General features: G+C 45.9%; 1 protein-coding gene across 2 annotated transcripts in view; it reads left to right on the top strand.

The window, feature by feature from the left end:
- DCPS (decapping enzyme, scavenger) overlaps positions 1–19,449 on the top strand; it is a 55,213-nt gene that overhangs the window by 19,895 nt on the left and 15,869 nt on the right. For both annotated transcript variants that reach the window (XM_067563557.1, XM_067563566.1), the window contains exon 3: positions 11,604–11,749. In XM_067563557.1, the coding sequence (XP_067419658.1) occupies positions 11,604–11,749 (146 nt within the window). The remainder of the gene's footprint in view (positions 1–11,603; positions 11,750–19,449) is intronic.

Consider the following 19,449-nt stretch of genomic DNA (forward strand, 5'->3'; position numbering starts at 1 on the left):
CCCTGTAGGTTAAAGCCGGATGCTTAGGTGAGAGAACTATACAAATGTGTTCACAAGTAAGAGAGAGCTGACATTAACACAATAGAGGAGGGGAATTTGCGTATGTTGTTGACAGTGTTCACACTGCTGTTTTGCTGGTTATTTAAGTGAATACCTGAAGGTTAAATGAGAGCAAGTGTAGGACGGTAGATAAGCAGAGAGAGAGGGGTCTTGGGATTGCAAATTTGTCATTCAAATTTTCTGTTATTTCTGCAGCGTCCTAGCTGTGCATGGGACTTTTCAGGAGCAGTGTTAATAATAATTCTTATTTTTTAAGTAAATTAACAATTATGAGCCAGGTGTATTGTCACTTGATCCCACCCTCCCTGCAGGCTTCTCGTCCTAGTTCAAACCCAGAATACATTTCAATTTTTTTTAAAAGCTTACCTCATTAATACTGCATTAATACTTACCTCATTAATACTGTGTGCTGGGTAGGATGAGAGAAGAGAATACAAGGCTTCTCTGCTCCAGCTGGTTCAGCTGGGACTCCCCATCCTATGCTGCTTTTAAATTTGCATCGGATTGAAATTTGATGCACTTAGCTAGATAAGAATTTCTAAGATGTCTTGGGGAGACTGCAGGATGGGAGGGGACGTTGCTAAAGAACTAGAATACTAAAGACATCTGAAACTGGGATGCTGCAATATCTGTATTAGCCTTTTGAGTCACTCTTCAGAAAAACTGAATTGTGGAGTTGCTGTCTAAGTAGGGTCTCTTGCTTCTTTAACTAAGCAAGGTAATAAGCTAAGGCAAAAACTATCCTGACATAACACTCTGGATGTGAGCTAAATCCAGGCAAGATGTGGACTTCATCTCAGTGCAAGTTGTCCTGGTACTTCATATTCCAACTTCCTTGTGTTTCAGCATCTTAGTGTATGTCTATGTTAGATATTGCAACAAACAGCTGGACGGACATCTGGAGCTTTGTGGCATCTTGCATCCAAATACAACAGCAGTTCTAGGGAGTTTGCCATTGTTGAGTGTACGAATTTGTTGCAATAACTTTCGTGAAGACTTCAGCTCTGGTCCAGCTGAATCAGTGCATGCTACAGTGGCTTCTTGCTGGTGTAGATGGGACACCTCAGTCAGTGCAGCTGCACCAGTTTAATTAGACTTCACAGGGATAGGTGCTTTCAGAGTCCTAGAATGCACTGGTATAATCACAGCTTTAAGGCACCCTGTGCGTGGATGCACCAGAATGATTCTGTGGGATCCAATAACCCATTTCCAGGATGAGGTGCCCAGGTAACCATTTTGTGCAATCAGAGGACCCCCAGTGACTCTCTTGTGTGGTGCCTGTTTGCTTCTCTCAGGTTTTCTCTGCACCAGAGGTTTTTAACTCCAGTTAACTGTCAATTATGAATCCTTCCAGGATAAATCACAAACATTTGTGGAGTCTTCAAACTAGCATGTATAAGCAACTTAGTTAATTCAATTAAAAAACCCCCCTCTAGTTCAGAAAATCCCCCAGGCCCCAGTGAATGCTCAGAACTATAGAGTGAGGGGAGGATAGAGTGACTCATTGTTTCTCAGTTCTTGTAGGTTTCAGTCATTAATGTTTTAAGGTGTATCTAGTTTCTCAGGAACTGTATGGTTGTTAGACATTTTAAATTTAGAACCAATATAGTTGGTCACCAGGGGCTGGAAAGACTTAGCGGTTTAGTGGTCAGCATTGCCTCATTGATGTCTGTGGCTAGGTGAAGCTGTCCAGTGTGAATCAAGCTAATCCCTCCCATAGCAAATCTGGAGTGCCCGGGGAATTGAAGTCAGGGTCTGAACTTGGTCTGCGTTAAAACAACATACATGACTAAGGCTAGAGAAGCTAATTAGTGGTCTCGGAGTCAGGATGTTCCAAGGTAGATGAGATCTTTAGAAGGGAAATGATCATTAGTGAATCCAAGTCTGCCTTCCACTTTCTTTCATAATCTTTGCTTTTTGACCACAGCTGTGCCTTAAGGGTTTATTTTTCCTTTCCCCTGCATTGGGTTCTAGAAATGTATAAAGTACATTAAGCTGCAGTCTCCACTGAAAGAAAAACTCAGAAATTGTAGATCTAATGGTGCCTATTTCTTGTTGGCAAGTTTTTGATTAAATGTTGGGGAATGAGCCACAAATGATGTTATGCAATCTTCAACACTGGAAAGCCTAGGTTTAAGGGGAAACTTTACCAAAAAAAACGCTGGAGCAGTTACCTTCCAGACTGCATGAGAAATAGTAGTCTCCAATAACCAAGTCTGCCACAACTTGAATCGGTTCCCCTTCTTGCTGCTTGAAGGCAAGAAATTGAGATGCAGAAGTTTCTCCTGGCAACTCTGAATTTTTCAGAAAGTTTTTATCTATATTGCTGTTGTGCTGCGAGTGTGTGTGTGTTTTATTTTAAACTGCCTTATTTTGAGGGGAATTAAGCAAAGTCACAGCCTTGTCTTTTGCTATTACCTCATCCAGAGCAGTGCTAACCAATGGCTGGAAACTGATCTCTTTTGGACATGTATATGGTGGGAATCGGATCAGACTGTCCTTATGGTTCACATTTTAATTTCTCATGTTACCAGTGTTTTCCTGTGGATTTCATTAAGCTGGGTTTGGCATGAAATGAAAAGGCCCTGTCTCCCAGACTGTGCAGCTCTGACCTAAAAAATGTTAAGTCCTGGCTTTAAGGACAAATAGATATTTATGTCTGGACCTTAGACATATGTATGTATATATTTATATTTAGACATCTATATATATTTTTATATATATACTTAGACGTGTATATTTACACTAAGCACAAGACACAGCCTTCTAACCAAGGCTCTCCAAATGCTTCATAATTCATAAGTCTCTTAGACTCCATGAGGATGGCAGGTATGGTAGTTAACCCCATTTTATGTATGGGGAAACTAAATTATTTTGTGTCCAAATGCCTTGCCCACCATTATACAGTCAGTGGTTAGCAAAGCAATGTTAGAGCAGTAATTAAACCTCAGGTGTCCCTAATTTCAGTTCTGTACCCTAGCCACTAAACCATATTGCCTTCTGTATGTATAAAATGCTCAGCATCGGCATATGTCTTGAAGCATAAATCTGAATGGGCAGGTGCTGTGTAGTATTTGTGGAGGTGAGCCATGCTGAAAAAGTAAACGTGGGAGAGAAGGCCCTGTATTTTTAGGTTGGATAAAATGGTTTCATTTGAAATGTCCCTGGTTGCTCACTGGGACTGAATGAAAACCTCCCTCCTGCCCCCTTTGTTTGAAATGGATCAGATGGCCGATCTAGGTTTGTTTTTTCCATCTTCTACATTCAATTTTAGAGCCACTTTCCATAACAATGCAAGTTTCACAGCAAGAGGATTGCTCACAAATTTTGGCTCTGTGCTACATGCTGAATTCCCAACTAAAGAGCTTAAAAGCAGGGCTTTTTTATTTCTTTGTTGTTTTAATGCTGTGGTTGGATTTATTGCTCGTGCCTCTGAGGTCAAAGCTGTCAAACTGTAGGAGTAGAAAGCTACATCTCCTATAATGTCATGGAAAGTACATGCCAAGAACTTTAATCTCAAAATAAACAGATATTGTTTTTTCCATTGTTAGCTATATATTCTTTCTAAACACATGTCAGCTGGGTCTAGGAACAAGTCATTGAATCACTGAAGCTTCCTTTCTCAGAGCCTTCTCTTTAGTTGTATCAATATGGGAGAGCTTGTACAGTTTTCTTTTGGACATCACCTCTCCATGACGAGTCGTTTCTTCACAATCACACAGGCCGTCTCATCCTCTGGGCCTGATTGCCCTCTGTGCTTCCATGCTTGGGAGGAAGCCAGATTGGATGCATCTGTGGTGGGGAGCGTGTAAATGGTGAAGCACTGGCTCCATTTCTTGCTTTCATTCGCCTGGGGATCCAGCATGCATCCATCTGCCAGAGCTCTGCAGACAAAAAATGAGCAAGATAGCCACACTATGACGTATCCCGTGTCTCAGGCAAGCAATACCCACGTCCTTATCGGTACCAAAGCTAATGCTGGTAGCAGCAGCACTGGCTCTGCTCTTGCATCTTCCTTGGCGTGTGGAGCTTGTTGGTCAATAGGAAGCCTATTGCTATGGTGGAGGGGACGGCCCAGCTGCTCTGTGTGGAGATCGACATCAAACTCAAAGCCATCTCTGGGTTAAGACTTTGAGCCCCTAAGATGGGAGTGGCTACGGAAAAGCCAAATCTGATTATTTGTATAGCAGAGTAAGTTCCTGTGGTGCTTTAAACAACTGAAATGACAGGCTGCTGCCACAAAGAGGGTCACACTCTAACTCAGATGTAACAGAGTGGTACAAAATGAGAGCTCTGATGGCGTGAGGCCAGGAGATAACCTGTCTGGCCAGAAGCAGTGAGTCACAAGGGAAGGATCTGAAGGAAAATGAACTGCATAGCTCGTGGGATCAGGGAGATTGTTCCAGGCTTTGCTGGGGGTATGAGACAATCAAATTAAATAAAAAACAATGTCAGAGAGAGAGAGCTCAGCAGAACAACTAACAATGAGCACCTGGGCTGCAATGAAAATAGACAAGGATAAGTGTAAGAGAGAGAAATCTGTGCGCTTCAGAAAGATGGACATTGAAGGAGAGAGAGAGACTCCCCCTCTGCCTCTCTCTCTTGCATAGAACTTCATCCTGTTGTCTAGCTCTGTTTGCAGCTGAAGTTATAGACAAAGCTTTCAAATTTAAAACCGGCTCCACCTTAAAGATTCAGCCAGGGGAACTCGCTTTGCTTCGGGAGTGCTTCCAACGCACCTTAGCAAGACAGGCTTTCCACGGCTAGAAAGCAACTAGCTGGAGACAGATACCAAAGATGGGGGGGAGGGGAGCCCCCCTGGGGCTCAGAGGCAGTGCGCTATTTGGAAGCCCAGTATTCTCTGCTCTCCTCTCTCCTGCCAAGATGTTATCTCTGGAAACCATCCCTTGTACTGGCCTTGGCTAGCAGGTTACATATGAAGGTTTCTTTTCTCCAGCCCCCTGCTCTCAGTCTAGCTGGGTAAGGGGCAGAGGAACCACCACTCTGACTTGCTCTTCAGACACCCCCCTAGGAAGTAGGGTGGTTAACTCTCTAGAGTCTAGAACAGTGGTTCCCAACCTGTGGTCCGGGGGCCAAAAGTGGCCCGTGGGGGCTTTCAAAGTGGCTCGCCCCTCCCCTCCTGCTGGCTGCAGAAGGGAGCCGCTGCTTCAGGACCCAGGTGGAGCGCGTTGCTGAGGGGCTATGAGACGGGTGCAGGCTCCTTGCTGCAGCCAAGGGGACAGGAGATCAGCTCTGCCCTCCCCCTGGCTGTAGCAGGGAGAACGGCAAAGTGCTTCGCCTGGGTCCATAGGCGCTGGGGTCCCTGCTGGAGCCAGAGGGAGGGGAGCACTGATCTCCCGTCCCCCTGGCTGCAGAAGGGAGTCACTGCCTAGGGACCCAGGAGGTGTGCATGGGGCTATAGGACGTGTGCGGTTTCCCTGCTGCAGCCAGAGGGAGGAGAGATCAGCAAAGAGGCAGCCTCCAGTCTGGCTGCAGGGCGGGGGGCTGCTGGCGGAGACTGGTGTCTCTTCAGGATTGTAAAAATTATATTTGTGGCCCTCGAGCCAAAAAGGTTGGGAACCCCTGGTCTAGACTCTAGTTGCTCTGCTCCCTGCTTGGCCTTAATGAGATGCGGGGTGGACAACTGATCACCGGAGTCTGCCGCGCTCCCTGCTGTCATGGAACGGAGTGAGAGCAGATGGACTTGAGCACTCTGCTGCTCCTCAGCGTACCCTTGGAAGAGCACCCCATGTGCTTCAGACAGAGCAAGCAGGATATCGATTAATGCCAGGGATGCCCCCCCTTAACTTGCCTCCATCCCTTCCCCGCAAAGGCAGGTGTGTGTGTTTTTTGTGCTCTGAGTCTCTGCCTCGAGCTCGGTACAAGATCTTTGTGGTTACACCAACTCCCAAGAGAGAGATTTAAAGTTGTCATGCCTTTTCCTTCTGGGTTATGCCACATCAGAGAGAGTTGTTAAGATAAGACTTCTGAAATGACAGTAATTCAGATTCCTCCTTCTTCTTGGAGGCCTAACAAATTTTCATGTCGTTATGCGTCTTGGAGATGCTACTTTTTTTTTTAAGCCACCTAAGAGCTTAGCTCCCACTTACGCTCCTAAGGGCTTGTCTACATTAGAAAGTTGCAGTAAGGTACCACGCCTTGATGTAGTTAAACTGTTGCATCTTACTCCAGTTTTGTGAATGCACCTTGCTGGGATTGCAGTGGAAATAGTCGTATTCATGCCATGTGGCTGTGCTGTGCTTCTCTGCATTGCTGTATGGGTAGCTACGTATCAGGATCTTCGCACTTCACCCAGGCCTACTGTATTCTGGGCAGCTTTCTCATGGATTGTGGGATACCCATACAAAGCCAAAAGAATTGTGGAAAGAGGGTTCAGACTCCTATAACTTCACCACTTTTATTCCAGATCTCACCTATTGCCAGCCCCTTTGCCAGACTACTCTTCTGGGCCTCCTGCATGCTGGGAGAATGAATGCTGTGATGGGCGTTGGTCTGGTGCTGAGACAGAAAAGCAGAATCTGGTGTATTTAAGAGCCCGCAGTTTGATGGAACTGTGTGTCCGTTCTCTTTTCCCCTGACCAAGTCTCAGAGCTGATCAGTTGAAAAGGGTATTTCTCTGTGGTTGTGCCTTAAGGGATCACTGGCTAGTCCGTCATGGCAACATTTTCAGAAATTCAGCTGTATTCCCAACAATGAAACGAAGAGCTCTTCTCTCCCCCCCGGCCACTCACAGACATTAATGAGGAGAATACACCAGCTGGTCTGGGCGACCCGGCCTACTTCTCTGCTTCCTGGGTTTCTGAAATATTTGTGCCACTTGTTGTACAGTTGGGTCCTTGTCCATGGCTGGGACTCCTAGGTGCTACTGCATGACTAATAACAATGAACCGTGTCCTGGAGCTCGTGCGGGGGGTAAGAACTATTGAGCTACTATCCCGGAGTTGCTGTAGTGTTTGTGGAGTGCGTCTTTTGGTGAGCTGAAGGCAGAAGGAGTTGTCTGAGAGGCATTGACTGTTCTGAGAGTCATCTTCCCCATGTTATCTCTGGTGATTGTGTTTATGAAACCACTGGGGTCCTGTTATCAGACAGCTGGGAAGCCAAGGTGCGGAGGCTGTTTGCCAGCCTGGAGCAGCCCAACAAACACCCGTTATTGACAGCAGGTGTGCCAGGGAAGCTTTGAGAACAGGATGTGGTACCTTATTGCTCTTTAATAGAATATATTCTGTTCTAAAGGAGAAAGAGACATCTGTATTCTATGTATTGCTGTGGCACTTGTGTCTGTTGGCTAATGTGTCCACTCTGCCTTCTGTGCTTTAAGAATGTCTCTTTTGTTCTATATCTGGATGTGAGCAGTTGTTAACGTCTAAGTGAGCCAAACCTGACCTTTCTAGACAATCAGCTTTTGCAACCCTGTTTTGAAACCAAGAACACCACTATTGTCAAACAGCTGAAGCTTCATTAAACACAATAATCTGTGCTGCACGTCTCACTGAGAATGAAGGAGGCAGTGGGAGTAGCTGCATGCCTAGCTCTTCTGAAAACCTGATCACTTCATCTAGGTACTTAAATGGGAGCTAAGTTCCTTTGAAAATCTGGCCATAACTGTGTATTTACACATCAGCAAGTGACTAAACGATAACCATTGCTTTGCTTTTATTGGAGTGTGCTGAGCCTAGCTAATACTATAGTGAACTTCTACAACCTTTTCGTCTCAGAATCTCAAAGCACTTTGAAAATAGCCAGTCTCCCAAACACCCTATTAGGTAATGTTTCCACTTTACAGATGGGGAAGCAGGAACAGAGAGTTTGAGTGAGTCACTCAGGCAGGGTTGCACAATGAATTGATGGCATTTGAGAATAGAACCCAGCTGTCCTGTGTCACAAGTCACAGTTGTTACCAAGAGGACACACTGCTTCCATGAAGGTTGATGGTGGGGGAGACTTTGCTTCAACCTCTCTGGGAGTTTTCCACTTTAATTCCCTCTGGGACGCCCAACAGTCTCTTATTTTTTTCTGAATTCTCTATTCTCCTCCTCAGAAGGATATTTGCCTGGCTGACAGGATGAATTTGTGTTTCATCTGCCCCATTAGTGCATCTTTTGTGAAGTCTCCACTGCTTGACATAAACTCTTCTTAGCTCCTTCTCTATTCCTCTCCCATTTCTTAAGAGCTCTCCTCAGACAGTGCTTTAATATTTCTCAGTGCACAGTCTGGGATTTTATTATAGCTGTGTGTTTAATAGCTTGGTGATTATTCAATTCTTCGGTATTTGCATTTAGGAATCATAATAGTAAGTCCATTACTGAGTCATCTTCTTCCAAAGCACTGGACCAGTTTGACAGGCTTTCTGCTGCTACTTGTCTGCCCCGTGCCTGAATGCAGAAACCGTCCGGCATGTAAATAACTTCTCTGACCCTTCTTCTGTGGTCAGGCATACCTTCTGCCTCACTGTTCAGTCACAGCTGTCCTCTCAGAGGGAAACCCGGGGTCACGAAGCAGCCCAGAAGTGTAGCATCCAGAACAAACTGGAGTCTGCAACACAAGGTCAGCATGTGCTGCCTGCAATGGGAAATGGAAACTCCTGAAGTTTTACTTTCAGCTGGTGCTCTTTACCCCTTCCCAACCCACCTTAGGTTTTCTGTCATTTGAAGGGGAAGGCAATCATCCAGTGTGTCAAAAAATGACCGGTTCCCTACTTTAAGTGAGTCTGCAGGGAACAGAACAATGGCCTGCCTAGCCCAGAGCAGTGTTCTGTCTTTCTGTCCTGCTGCCGGCCTCCTTTCACAGCTGCACTGCCTCTTTTCACCATGCTCAAATTCAGGTGCTTGTTGGCTCTGTACCAAACAGCAGATTTGGGGATGTCTTCCTCCAAAAGCCAGCAGCCTTTAAGGTGGGAGTAGGGATGAATTCTCTGTCTATAGCCGTCTCCCAGTGCTCCTGTAGGAGTCTCCTGGCCAAGAGCTTGCAGGCAGACATGCCCTCGGTCAGAGACACTGAGCGGCAATTTCAACCTATGGATTTAGCTGGTAAGGAAACATTTTAAAAAAGGAATTCTGCATTGGGGCTGAAATAGTGAAAGTGTCTCTGGATTTCCAGAATTGTTTTGGCCTTGGGACCAACAATTAACATGGGGGTTGTGGACTCATAACAGCAGACAGACCCATTAATGCGGTTTATTAAATGAAACAAAAACCCACAAGCCAGAGAACGAAAAACACTTACGGAAAATTATGGAAAGATTCTGACTCCAGGGACCCAGACTGCTTCAGAGCATCAGACAAAGATCTGCTCAGCATGGACTAGATATCCTTGTGTAAAAGCAAGTCCAGTGTCTGTAGGGCCATTGGGTTCTATCCCTGGTTTCTTCCATGCTAGTGGTAGTTACTTGGTATTGTGGTGTCACTGCTGACAACAGCTTGGGGATTTTATTTAAAAAGTTGCCATGGTGGTTTTGGTGTAAGGTGTCTGATTACCAGCTCTGGAGACTGAACCTCCTTTCTGTGGGACAGGAGCAGCATAGGCAGTCATGGCATGATTTTTAAAGATACGTAGGCACCTAGTGGCATTTTCAAAAGCCGCTCAGTGCCTGACTCCCACCACGGGGAGTTAGGAGTTCAGTGGGATTTTTCAACCCCGTTGTGGGAGTTCGGCTCCTAGGTGCTTTTGAAAATTCCATTAGATGTCTGCCTGCATCTTTACACCTTTACAAATCTGGCCCAGGCTGCCTTCCGTTAAAGTGCCTAGTCCCTGATGGGGCCCACCTGTAGGTTTGGCAAATGAGTCAGTCTCTATGGCCCACCCAACCCTTAGGTGCTCTGAGAAGGCTGTCAGTGGAGACGCCTGATGTGGTAACTTTGGGATGTGGACAGCAGTGTACTGAGAGTGGCCCTGAGATCCTCTGCCCCAGCTCATTGCTCATAGGCCCCTGCACAGACATCAGGGGAGGGACAGTTTCAAATTACTGCTGATCTGGGCCAGATTCTAGCTGACAAGAAGCTCTGTAATCCCTTGAAGTTCCACCTTGAATTCTGTATCCTGTGATGGCAGCCCTGAGCAGAGCCAAGCCAGCATGCCCCTGAGTATGCATTCAAGCCAACCTCCCTGGAGTTTGGTTTTGAACTGTTCTTGGACCTGAAGGTGAGGGAAGCTCATTGGGAATTGCTCTAGCTTTCCCCAGGTCACTTCCCGAGGTGTCCGTGATCAGCTTGCGAAGGAGCTCAGGGCAGGTGTACTTTTTGCTGCGTAAATATGAAATAGTTTTTGCGTTACAGAAGGGGCGATACATAAATCTGAGCTCAGGAGACCACATCCTGGGTTTCCTTTCTCCGATTTAAAATCTGTTGACCAGCTTCTAATTTCACTGATTTTTTTTCAGCCAGTTGTAAACCCTCAGACTGGGAAGAATGTGAGGGCATTGCCAAGTTTGAGCAAGGACTATTGATTGGCAAGCGGGCAGCAGATGGCAAAGAGACCCTCATTAAGCTAAGGAGGGAGTCTCAGGCCCTGCTCCTGCAGCCAGTGTCTTAGCCAAAAGGTTGGGGAGCAATTAGTGTAAAATAAATAGTTGCTGGCTCTGCAGTGCTATAGCCCGATGTCAGAACTGCCCAGGAGTTCCCCTCCATAGCCATTCAAGTGTAGCCTGCAGGTCCTGACACTGGAAGAGCCAGGTTCACAAAAGGGAAGGGTAAATTACATCCCCCTGCAACCTCTGCTCTCCCCCATTCCCTCTGTGAGGAGCGGGAGTTCCAGGCATTTATGCCACCTGCCTTCCCTTGTGGTTTCCACTGGGGGTGGGCAGGTTTAATGGGTCTGTGGGGTGTGAGATTTTATAGGTACGCTGCTATTAAAGCTGCTGCGGGATTGGCACATCCTACAGCTGCTCAGGCCATGCCTCCTTTTGTTGTACCCTGATGGAGTGGAGATTGTGACTACTCTCTGCTGCTGCAAACTCCACTCCCCAGATGGCCTTTTCACCTCCAGAACTCCTTACGTGGATTTCCACCAGGAAAAACCTGAGCCCAGTCTGGCCTAAAGAAAAAATGAGGAAGTCTAGACTGACCACTCACTGTGTGTATCCATTTCCGGATTCATGACTGTTTTTCGGTGCAGCGCTAGTGTATGCATTTTATTCATCTAATTGGTGACTGTTTGAGAGCCGTTCCCTTGGAAGTGGTCCTGTAAATCCAGGCTGCTGCGCTGTTGCCACTGAAAAAACAAGTGTGCAAAAATACTTTCACCTGTGTGTCCCATTCCAGCCTTCGCTGGAAATATGCACTCAAACTCTTTTACCAACTGATTATCTTCAGCATCCAGGGCTGTGAGAGCCTTTCTTGATGCCAATGAGCAATATGAGCTCTGGGGCATAGAGTTTCTTTGATTTTTATGCAAATCTCCCACTATCTTGGAGGTAATTTCTGAAATCTGTTAGCATGATGTTGATTAAAAATGAGAAACAATTCGTCAGTGACTGACGGATGTAACTTAGATTCAGTCTCTGATAATTGTAACATGTTTATTTCCAGAGATAAAAACCACAGTGGTGTACCCAGCTACAGAGAAACACCTTCAGAAATATCTGCGCCAAGAGGTGTATCTCATCTCCGAGACTGGGGAGGATTACAAGAACATTACGCTGCCCTTTATACAATCCCAGAGCTTCAGCATCCAGGTACGTATGGGAGCTTCTTGCCTCTGTGCTCCAGTATTATCTGGGGCATCCAGCTGTTTCCCTAAGACATCCCAGTCTGTGAGGGTCAGCCTTTTGGACAACGGCATAGCGTCCTGTATTCTAGTTTGTGTGGCACTGGCTGCTGAGTTTGAATAAATAATACCATATTCCAGTCTGGATGGGATTGGTGTAGATTTGGAGTAACTCTGAAGTTAAGGGAGGGGAGAGGTCACCCAAGACCCTGCAGTAATGGTTGGCTGCTTGTCAGTTTGTCAGATGTCATTTGTTCAGACCAGATTTGGTTGCCCTTGGGTTCTAATCTATAGAATCTTTTACTAACTTGGTAGCTACTATGTCTTTCAAATTCCTGTATGTAGTCTTTCTCTTAATAACTTCTGGTGTGTCTTTCTCTCTCACCATCTTGCTAGCTGTGCATATGGGAGCACGTATGGCTGATGATGATTAAAATTGCAAAGAAAGAGACAAACTTAATGATGTTACAGCAGGTGTGCCATCATGCTCTTCAGATAAACAAACCAGCAATCTACATGAAAACTTGAATTCTTGGGAGTCTTAGGAGCAGAAGCAGCACTTGGGCAACCTGCTGCCTTCGTCAGCTTGCGCTTATATGCACAGGCAAGCTCTTTAAAATATCAGGTCATGAGATCTCTACTCAGAGATCAAATCCTGGCAGACTCAGATCCAGGGTAGAGAAATTGTGACATCTCCCTTCTGGACACTGGTAAAGTCAGGCCAGATGGCCACAGAAGGGCATACCAGGGCCGGTATGTGAGCCCAAGAATGCTAAAAGCCCTTTTCCCTGCAGGCAGAGGAGAGATGGCTGCAGGGCAATGAGAGACACCTGGACCCAATGAAGGGATACTCCAGGTGTACTTAAACCTGCCTTCCCTAAAGGGAGGGGGGGAGCACTGGAGGAGGAAGCTGCCAGAAGGCTTGTGACAGCTGGAGGAGAAACTTCCCCCAAGCTAGGAGACAGTGCTTCTCTGCAGCCAGAGGAGCAGAGAGGGGGAAACCCTTAGCCCCAGCCGGCAGGAGGGAGCCAGAGTAAGGTGCCTCCCTGGGGAGACGGGGTAACCGGTGACTCCCTGGCCCACTACCAGGGGCGGAAGCGCGAGATCCACTCGGGTGAAGCTGGCTGTTTACCGCAACACATTCCCCGTTTCCTTCCTACACACTCTCCACCTTCATCTCCCCCATCACTGATACCAAAGTGTCTCATTTGTTCTCTTCTGACCTCTTCATCTGCCTCATTGAGCCCATCCTATCTCCTGCTCTCCCTCAGCCCCACTCTGAGCCCTGATCTTCTCCTTAAGCACCCGCTTCCCTGTTTTTCCCTTCACAATGCAAAACCCAAACCACACCCATAGCCCCTCTTGCCTCTTCAGCTACACCCATCTCCCTTCTACCGTTCATCTCCAAGCTCACTGAACATGCGGCTGGTAATTCCCAGGCTGGAGTTCTTCTCCTCCAATTCCAGTCTAGGCCTTCTCCACTCCAGCTTCTTCCCTCTTCACTTGCTAATGCTGTTTTTCTGAGCTCAGAACCAATACTCCTCCTCCTCCTCCTCGACTTGTCAACTGCTTTTCATACCGTTGACATGATTTTCTTCTTGATAACATGTCCTCCCCTGGCTTTCTTGAGTCTGTCGCATCCTGGTTCTCCTCCTCCTTCTCTTACTCTTTCCTCATCTCCCTCCAGCTTTCTGTGTGGGTTTCTGCTCCCTTCTCTTCTCCCACTGCACCTCATCTCTAGGTAATCCCATCTGCAAACTTAAATTCAACTATCGTCTCTGTCGATGACTTGCACATCTGCTTCTCTGTGCTGGGTCTCTCTCCCTGTGTCTAAACTAAAACATTGCCCTGTCTCTCTTACATGGGTCTCATGGATGTCCAACCATCATCTTCAGATCAACATAGCTAAGACTGAGCCCTGGTCTACTCTACACTGGAAAATCCACATCCCTGAGCACAGTTATTACTGACCTAATTGCCTGTGTAGACAGCATTATGTTGACAGGAGGGCTTCCCCCACTGACATCCAACAGAACCGCAGAGTTACGAACACCAGAGTTACAAACTGACGGGTCAGCCACCTCATTTGGATCTGGAAGTACACAATCAGGCAGCAGCAGAGGCAAAAAAATAAAAAAGCAAATACAGCACAGTGTTAAACGTAAACGACTAAAAAAAAAAAAAAAAGTTTAAAACAAATTTGAAAAGGTGAGGAAACTGTTTCTGTGCTTTTTTTCATTTAAATTAAGCTGGCTAAAAGCAGCATTTTTATTTTGCCTAGTAAAATTTCAAAGCTGCATTAAGTCCATGTTGAGTTGTAAACTTTTTGAAAGCACGATCATAGCATTTTGTTCAGAGTTACAAACATTTCAGAGCTATGAACAACCACCATTCTCAAGCTGTTTGTAACTTTGGGGTTCTACTGTGGCTACGGCCTCTCAGGAGGGCAGAGTACCTACTCCTGTGGGAGAAGCTCTCCCATCAGCGAAGGTAGCTTCTTCACTAAGCACTAGAGTGCTGTATGTGGTGACGAGCCCTGAGCTCTTAATCTTTCCTTCTAAACCCTCTTCCCTACCTCCTTTCACGGTCACCATGGACACCACCACCATCCTCCCTGTCTGTCATTCAAGACCATACCCTAGGCATCATCTTCGTCTTGGCCCTCTATAGATCCTTACATTTCATTATGTCTAAATCTTGCCCATTCTGCCTGCATAAAACTACTGCGAAAATAATTTTCCTGGCTCATTGTTTTGACCACCTCATCCCTTTCTTTGCATCTTTCCGCTGGCTTCCCCTTCCACCATCATACCAAACGCAAACTATTTGTCTTCTCTTTCAAGGCCCTTTCCTTAAAGCTCTCCTTTCCTGGGATGCCTACAGAAAGCTTGACAACCGTTAGTCTGCTGGTGTGCTGAGACCACTTCCCATCATATCCACTGGTATTGTCTCACTGGTTCCTTGCACTGTGTCTGTATCCAGCCGTTATCTCTTGTCTTATACTTAGTCCCAGACCTAAAGAGTTTACAGGCTACCTTCTTGTTCTGTGTTTGTACAGCGCCTAGCACTGTTGGTTCCTGGTCTGTGCTCCCCGTGCAATACGAATAATAATTGAGTTACCTGAAGTTTACTGTGTCAGGCTCTTTCAGATGAGGCCCTAAATCTGTGCTGTGGCTGGACACTGAATTGCCTCAGCCCTTTTCATGAGACACAATTGACCTGTCCACAATCTCCCATCACTCCTTCAATGAGGTAGTTGCCATCCTCCATTAGAGAGGTGGTGGAATTTTAGTGGTGCAGTTTAAGTTATTTGGGATCTTTCAGAAAGAAAAGTGCTCCAGAAATGTGAGACAAGGCAATTTCAGGAGAATGATTACAACATCACAACAGGTTGTTAGTCCTTTATGTTACTATTTCAAAACAAGCCCTGAATAGTCTCTGAGTTTCTAACTGACTATTAGAATACTGCTTCTGGAAAAATTCAGTCCTGTGCTACGATGATGGTCACCAGAGGTAGAGAAATGCTGTCCTGAGTATCCACAGACCCATCACTTCGGATGGTTTCTGTCTCTTCTTTAATTAGACTTTTTTTTTGCCACTTTGGAGCCAGCGGTTTGTTTTCCTTTCTTACCTGCCTTCTGATTTACCAGTCCCACTTGCCATCACACTTTGTGCTTCGCAGGGTAGAGGGAAAACAATTCTGCTAGTCTGCTGGGACCAACTCATGCTGACTACACAGAAGTAGGAGTAATTATTCCGGAAATGCAACATTGACTCTAATTAGTTAATATTTGTGTAGGGCTTTGAAAACTGCATTAAAAGTGATGATCGTAATTAACATCTGTCTAATCTGAACAGCAGCTGATTTAAAATCAAATCCAGCACACAATCCAAACTGTTCCTAAACCTCTTTGCTGCAACCTCCATGTGTTTGCCTTTGTGAAGTTGCCTCGGCTGATTCCTGACGAGGGAGTTGCATGCCTTGCCATGTGACCACAGGTGAGGGTCCGCTGAGGCAAGGGCATTAGAAATCATCTCTTTCTCTGAAGTGCTGATCTCTCATTGGAATGTTGGGTCTCCAGCAGTGTTGTATCCAGGGCATCCATTTATCTACTACCCTACACAGCATTGAAGTGGTTAAGAACAGGGTAACTGTTGTAATGTTTGTTCTCTAATCATTTACAGCTGAACATGCTTTGGCTTTTTTGCATGTAGTGAGAGAGACCACTTTGCAGGCTGCAATGTGCTCTCAATTATTCTCCTGTCTCATATCCCTTTGTTTGCTCCGTTTTTCAGCTCTCGTGCCAGCATCATCAAACTACATCGCCAGTACTATACAATAGGTGTTTATTAGCTGGGAGAAAGCAAGAGGATGTTTGTACAGATTACTGTAACTTTCTGGAGCAAACATTTTTCTCCAAGTCTTTGCTTCTAAGACTGTAAGCATCCTGGACTTGGCTGCTGTTGGCACTAGACTAAAATGAACCCTCTCTCTTGTATATATATTCCAGTCTACACTCATGGGTTGTTCTTGAGAATATGCAGACATCCTCCGGGGAAAGTATAGTAACTAAGGTACCTGTGATGGTCTATCTCAGATAAACTGGGAGACGTCCCCCAACATCGTTTTATGATATACCCTAGCCATCCACTTTTAATACTGCAGTCTCCCATCTTCTTCTTCCTCTTGTTGAAACCAGCAGAGCAGAAAAAATAAAAAGGGTATAAAAAAAAAAAGTACTTTCCATCCTGCAGAAAACCATCTGTTTTCCACTTCAGTCTCCATCCTTCCAGACAGAAGAATCTTTGAATCCAAGGCATGGATAATTTTAGAGTAATGTCCCCATGGTAGCTGCATGAGTGTCTCTGGCCAGGCATCTTCTAGTGTCTAGTCCTGTAGACTGAAATAATGATCAGCCGATCCCCTTTTAATCACACACCACCACCTTGTTTTCAAAGGTACTAGGAGTTTGATAGGGCAAAATTGAGGCTTCAAAATGACTAAAATGGATCTTCAACCACCCGCCCGACTCTGCTACATACCTTAACAGCCTTTTTAAAGAGGTGGTTAATGCTGGTGGCATGACCTAGGAATCCAAGAAGATGTTGCATCAATTCACTTGGAAGAAACCGAGTCCCAAATATAATTTCTAAAAAGATGCTTTTAAATTCTGCGAGGTGCAGCCTGGGACAGATACACATCAGTGATGGGGAGCTGACCGTGTTGCTTTTGACAATTCCTGATAAACCTACTGGAATTCAGAGCAAGAGAGGCCAAACACAACTGAATGGTTTGTTCCTCATCTAAATATCTCTGCGCTTTTACAGGCATGAATTCAGGAAGCTTCACAAGGGAGAGAGGGATTAGACCCATTTTATAGATAGGAAAACTGGGCCACAGGGGATGACTTACCCAGCAAGTCTTTGGCAGAAGTAGGATAGAATCCAGGAGTTTGAACTCTCACTTGTTCAGATTAATTAACAGACGCTTTCTGTTGCTAAAAATGAAATGGAGTGATGTCCAGAACAAACGCACAGTAGCCACCTATTGTCATAGGGGGGCTAGCATGGTGATGCAAAGTCTGAGACCCTTTGCAATACAATACTGCAAACACTGTCTTCATCTGCAGATTGTGAAGCACTTTCCAAAGGCACGTATGCCTCTTATCTTGGTTTTACAGATGGGGAAATTGTTGCAGAAAAGGAAATGACTTTCTCCAGGTCACACAGTAAGGCATTGGCAGGACAGAAATAGAACCAGATCTCCTATGTGGAAGCCAGGTACTCTAACCACTGAACCACACTGCTGCAAGAAGCATGCACGAGGCATCCCTAGATACTGTTTTTGACAGTAGAGCAGAGGCAGACCCCCCCCCCCCCCCCCAAGCAGGTGGGCAGGTAGTGTCCGCCCTTCTGAATGTGAGCTTTGGAATGCCACAGAGGGCTAGTGTCAATCCCCAGACAGCACAAAGATAACTTACTAGTTCTGACTTTCACAAGCCTCCGTCCCCACATCCACAAACCTCCTGCTCTGCCTTCAGTTCCTGTCTTCTTTCATTTCCTCAGCAGGAGGCTAGGCACCTCCAAACACTGCTGTCCTTCCTCAGTACTAATGCCCCAGTATGAAGCATTTCTCTGCACCGTCTAGGGCCCTATATCCCTTCTGAGAAGAAGGGGTTTGGTCTCCTGCCAGACAGACAGTCAAATAATCCAAGTGCAGCTGGTAAGGATGGGCATAGTTGCTGAGAGGAGAAATGTGAATGGCCAGAGCAAGTCATTAAAGTTCTTAAATCAGCAATCAAAAGCTCCAGCTTTAAACATAGTACAGAACTAGGGGATTGTGCTTAAATTTATCAGGTAACCTGCTGGTTACCTTGGCCCTTAAATTAGTTCTGGTTCTCCTAGGTCTCCCTGGTAGCTTCTCCATGTTCCAGAGTTCCTCCTAAGGCGTGGATCCTCTGGCTGGTGGTTTCCCCCTTTGAGGACTACACAACCTGTAAACAAGTAACACACACTCTGCAAAGGAATTTCTAAACACTCACTCACTCACTCTTAGACAGCACAAGAGATATACAGATTTATGGGAAAAATAACATATATATGTAAATCTCTGCTTCAATTTCCTTCCCCCTCCAAGTGCTCTTTAGCATTTGATCAGTGGCATTTGGTCAGTGTCTTTTCAGGGGGTCCAGGATTCCTCTTCTCCTGTTAACCTTATCTGCTTCTGGGGGACTGGTCTTGGTCCAGTGAGTCTTTTTTGTAAAGTTCTCCCTTCGTCAGCTGATCATCCGATGCTGCTTCAGTTCTCTCTTCAGGTGATCCATTTGCTTGGTTAAAAGTGCATCAGGTAGAACAGGTTATCCTGGGCAGTGGCCAGCTCATTGTCTTGGAATAGTTCATCTGAATGAAAGACCATCCATGTTAATCGCTTTCCTTTGTTAGCCCTCTTCTGGGTGCAGGAATTTCTCCTAACTCCACCCTGGAGGTTCCAGCACAAGATGTAGGGAAACTAGGCATAGTGGAGCTTGCAGATTGCTTTAGGCCATGTCTATCCTCTGAGCACTTGACGAGGGTAGCTATATCAATATACTACCCTGGGGAAATGCTCCTAGCGTGGATGCAGTTTATACCAACGAAAGGACATTTGTGTCCATTTAGCTTATCCCAGTCTGCATGAATGAACTAAGCTATGCTGTGAAAAGCACAGACAGTGGTAGGGGCTTTTGCTGGCACAGTTGTGTTGGACAGAGATCACCCCTGTGCTGGTAGATGTTTGTAGTGTAGCTATGGCCATAGAGTCATGCAGACTCTTATTAAACAGAAGGCAAAAAAGAGAGAGAGAGAGAGAGAGAGGGAGTGGAAAGAGAAGAAATAAAGTAGAGAAGGAAAATGACACATGATGGCGCAGGTGACAGCAGGATCCAAAGTCTCTCATCCCAGGTGGTGGTTGGGATGTAGCTGAAGCCGTTGGAGGTGGCGATGTCCCCTCGGTTACTGTCTCTGGCCTGATCTGAGCAACACGGTTTTCAGGATGATGAAAGTCCAGCCGTGTTACATTGGATCCTGGGGCCTCAAGAGATGCTGGGGGGGCAGCCATGATGGTAAAACTTGCTCCTTTCAGCTCACCTGTTTACAGAGAGCAGCTAGGGTTTTTTAAAGCCCTGAAAA

The sequence above is a fragment of the Emydura macquarii genome, unplaced genomic scaffold (assembly GCF_026122565.2).
Source record: "Emydura macquarii macquarii isolate MOO-44397 ecotype Brisbane River unplaced genomic scaffold, CSIRO-AGI_Emac_v2 contig_312, whole genome shotgun sequence".
Lineage (NCBI taxonomy): Eukaryota > Metazoa > Chordata > Testudines > Chelidae > Emydura > Emydura macquarii.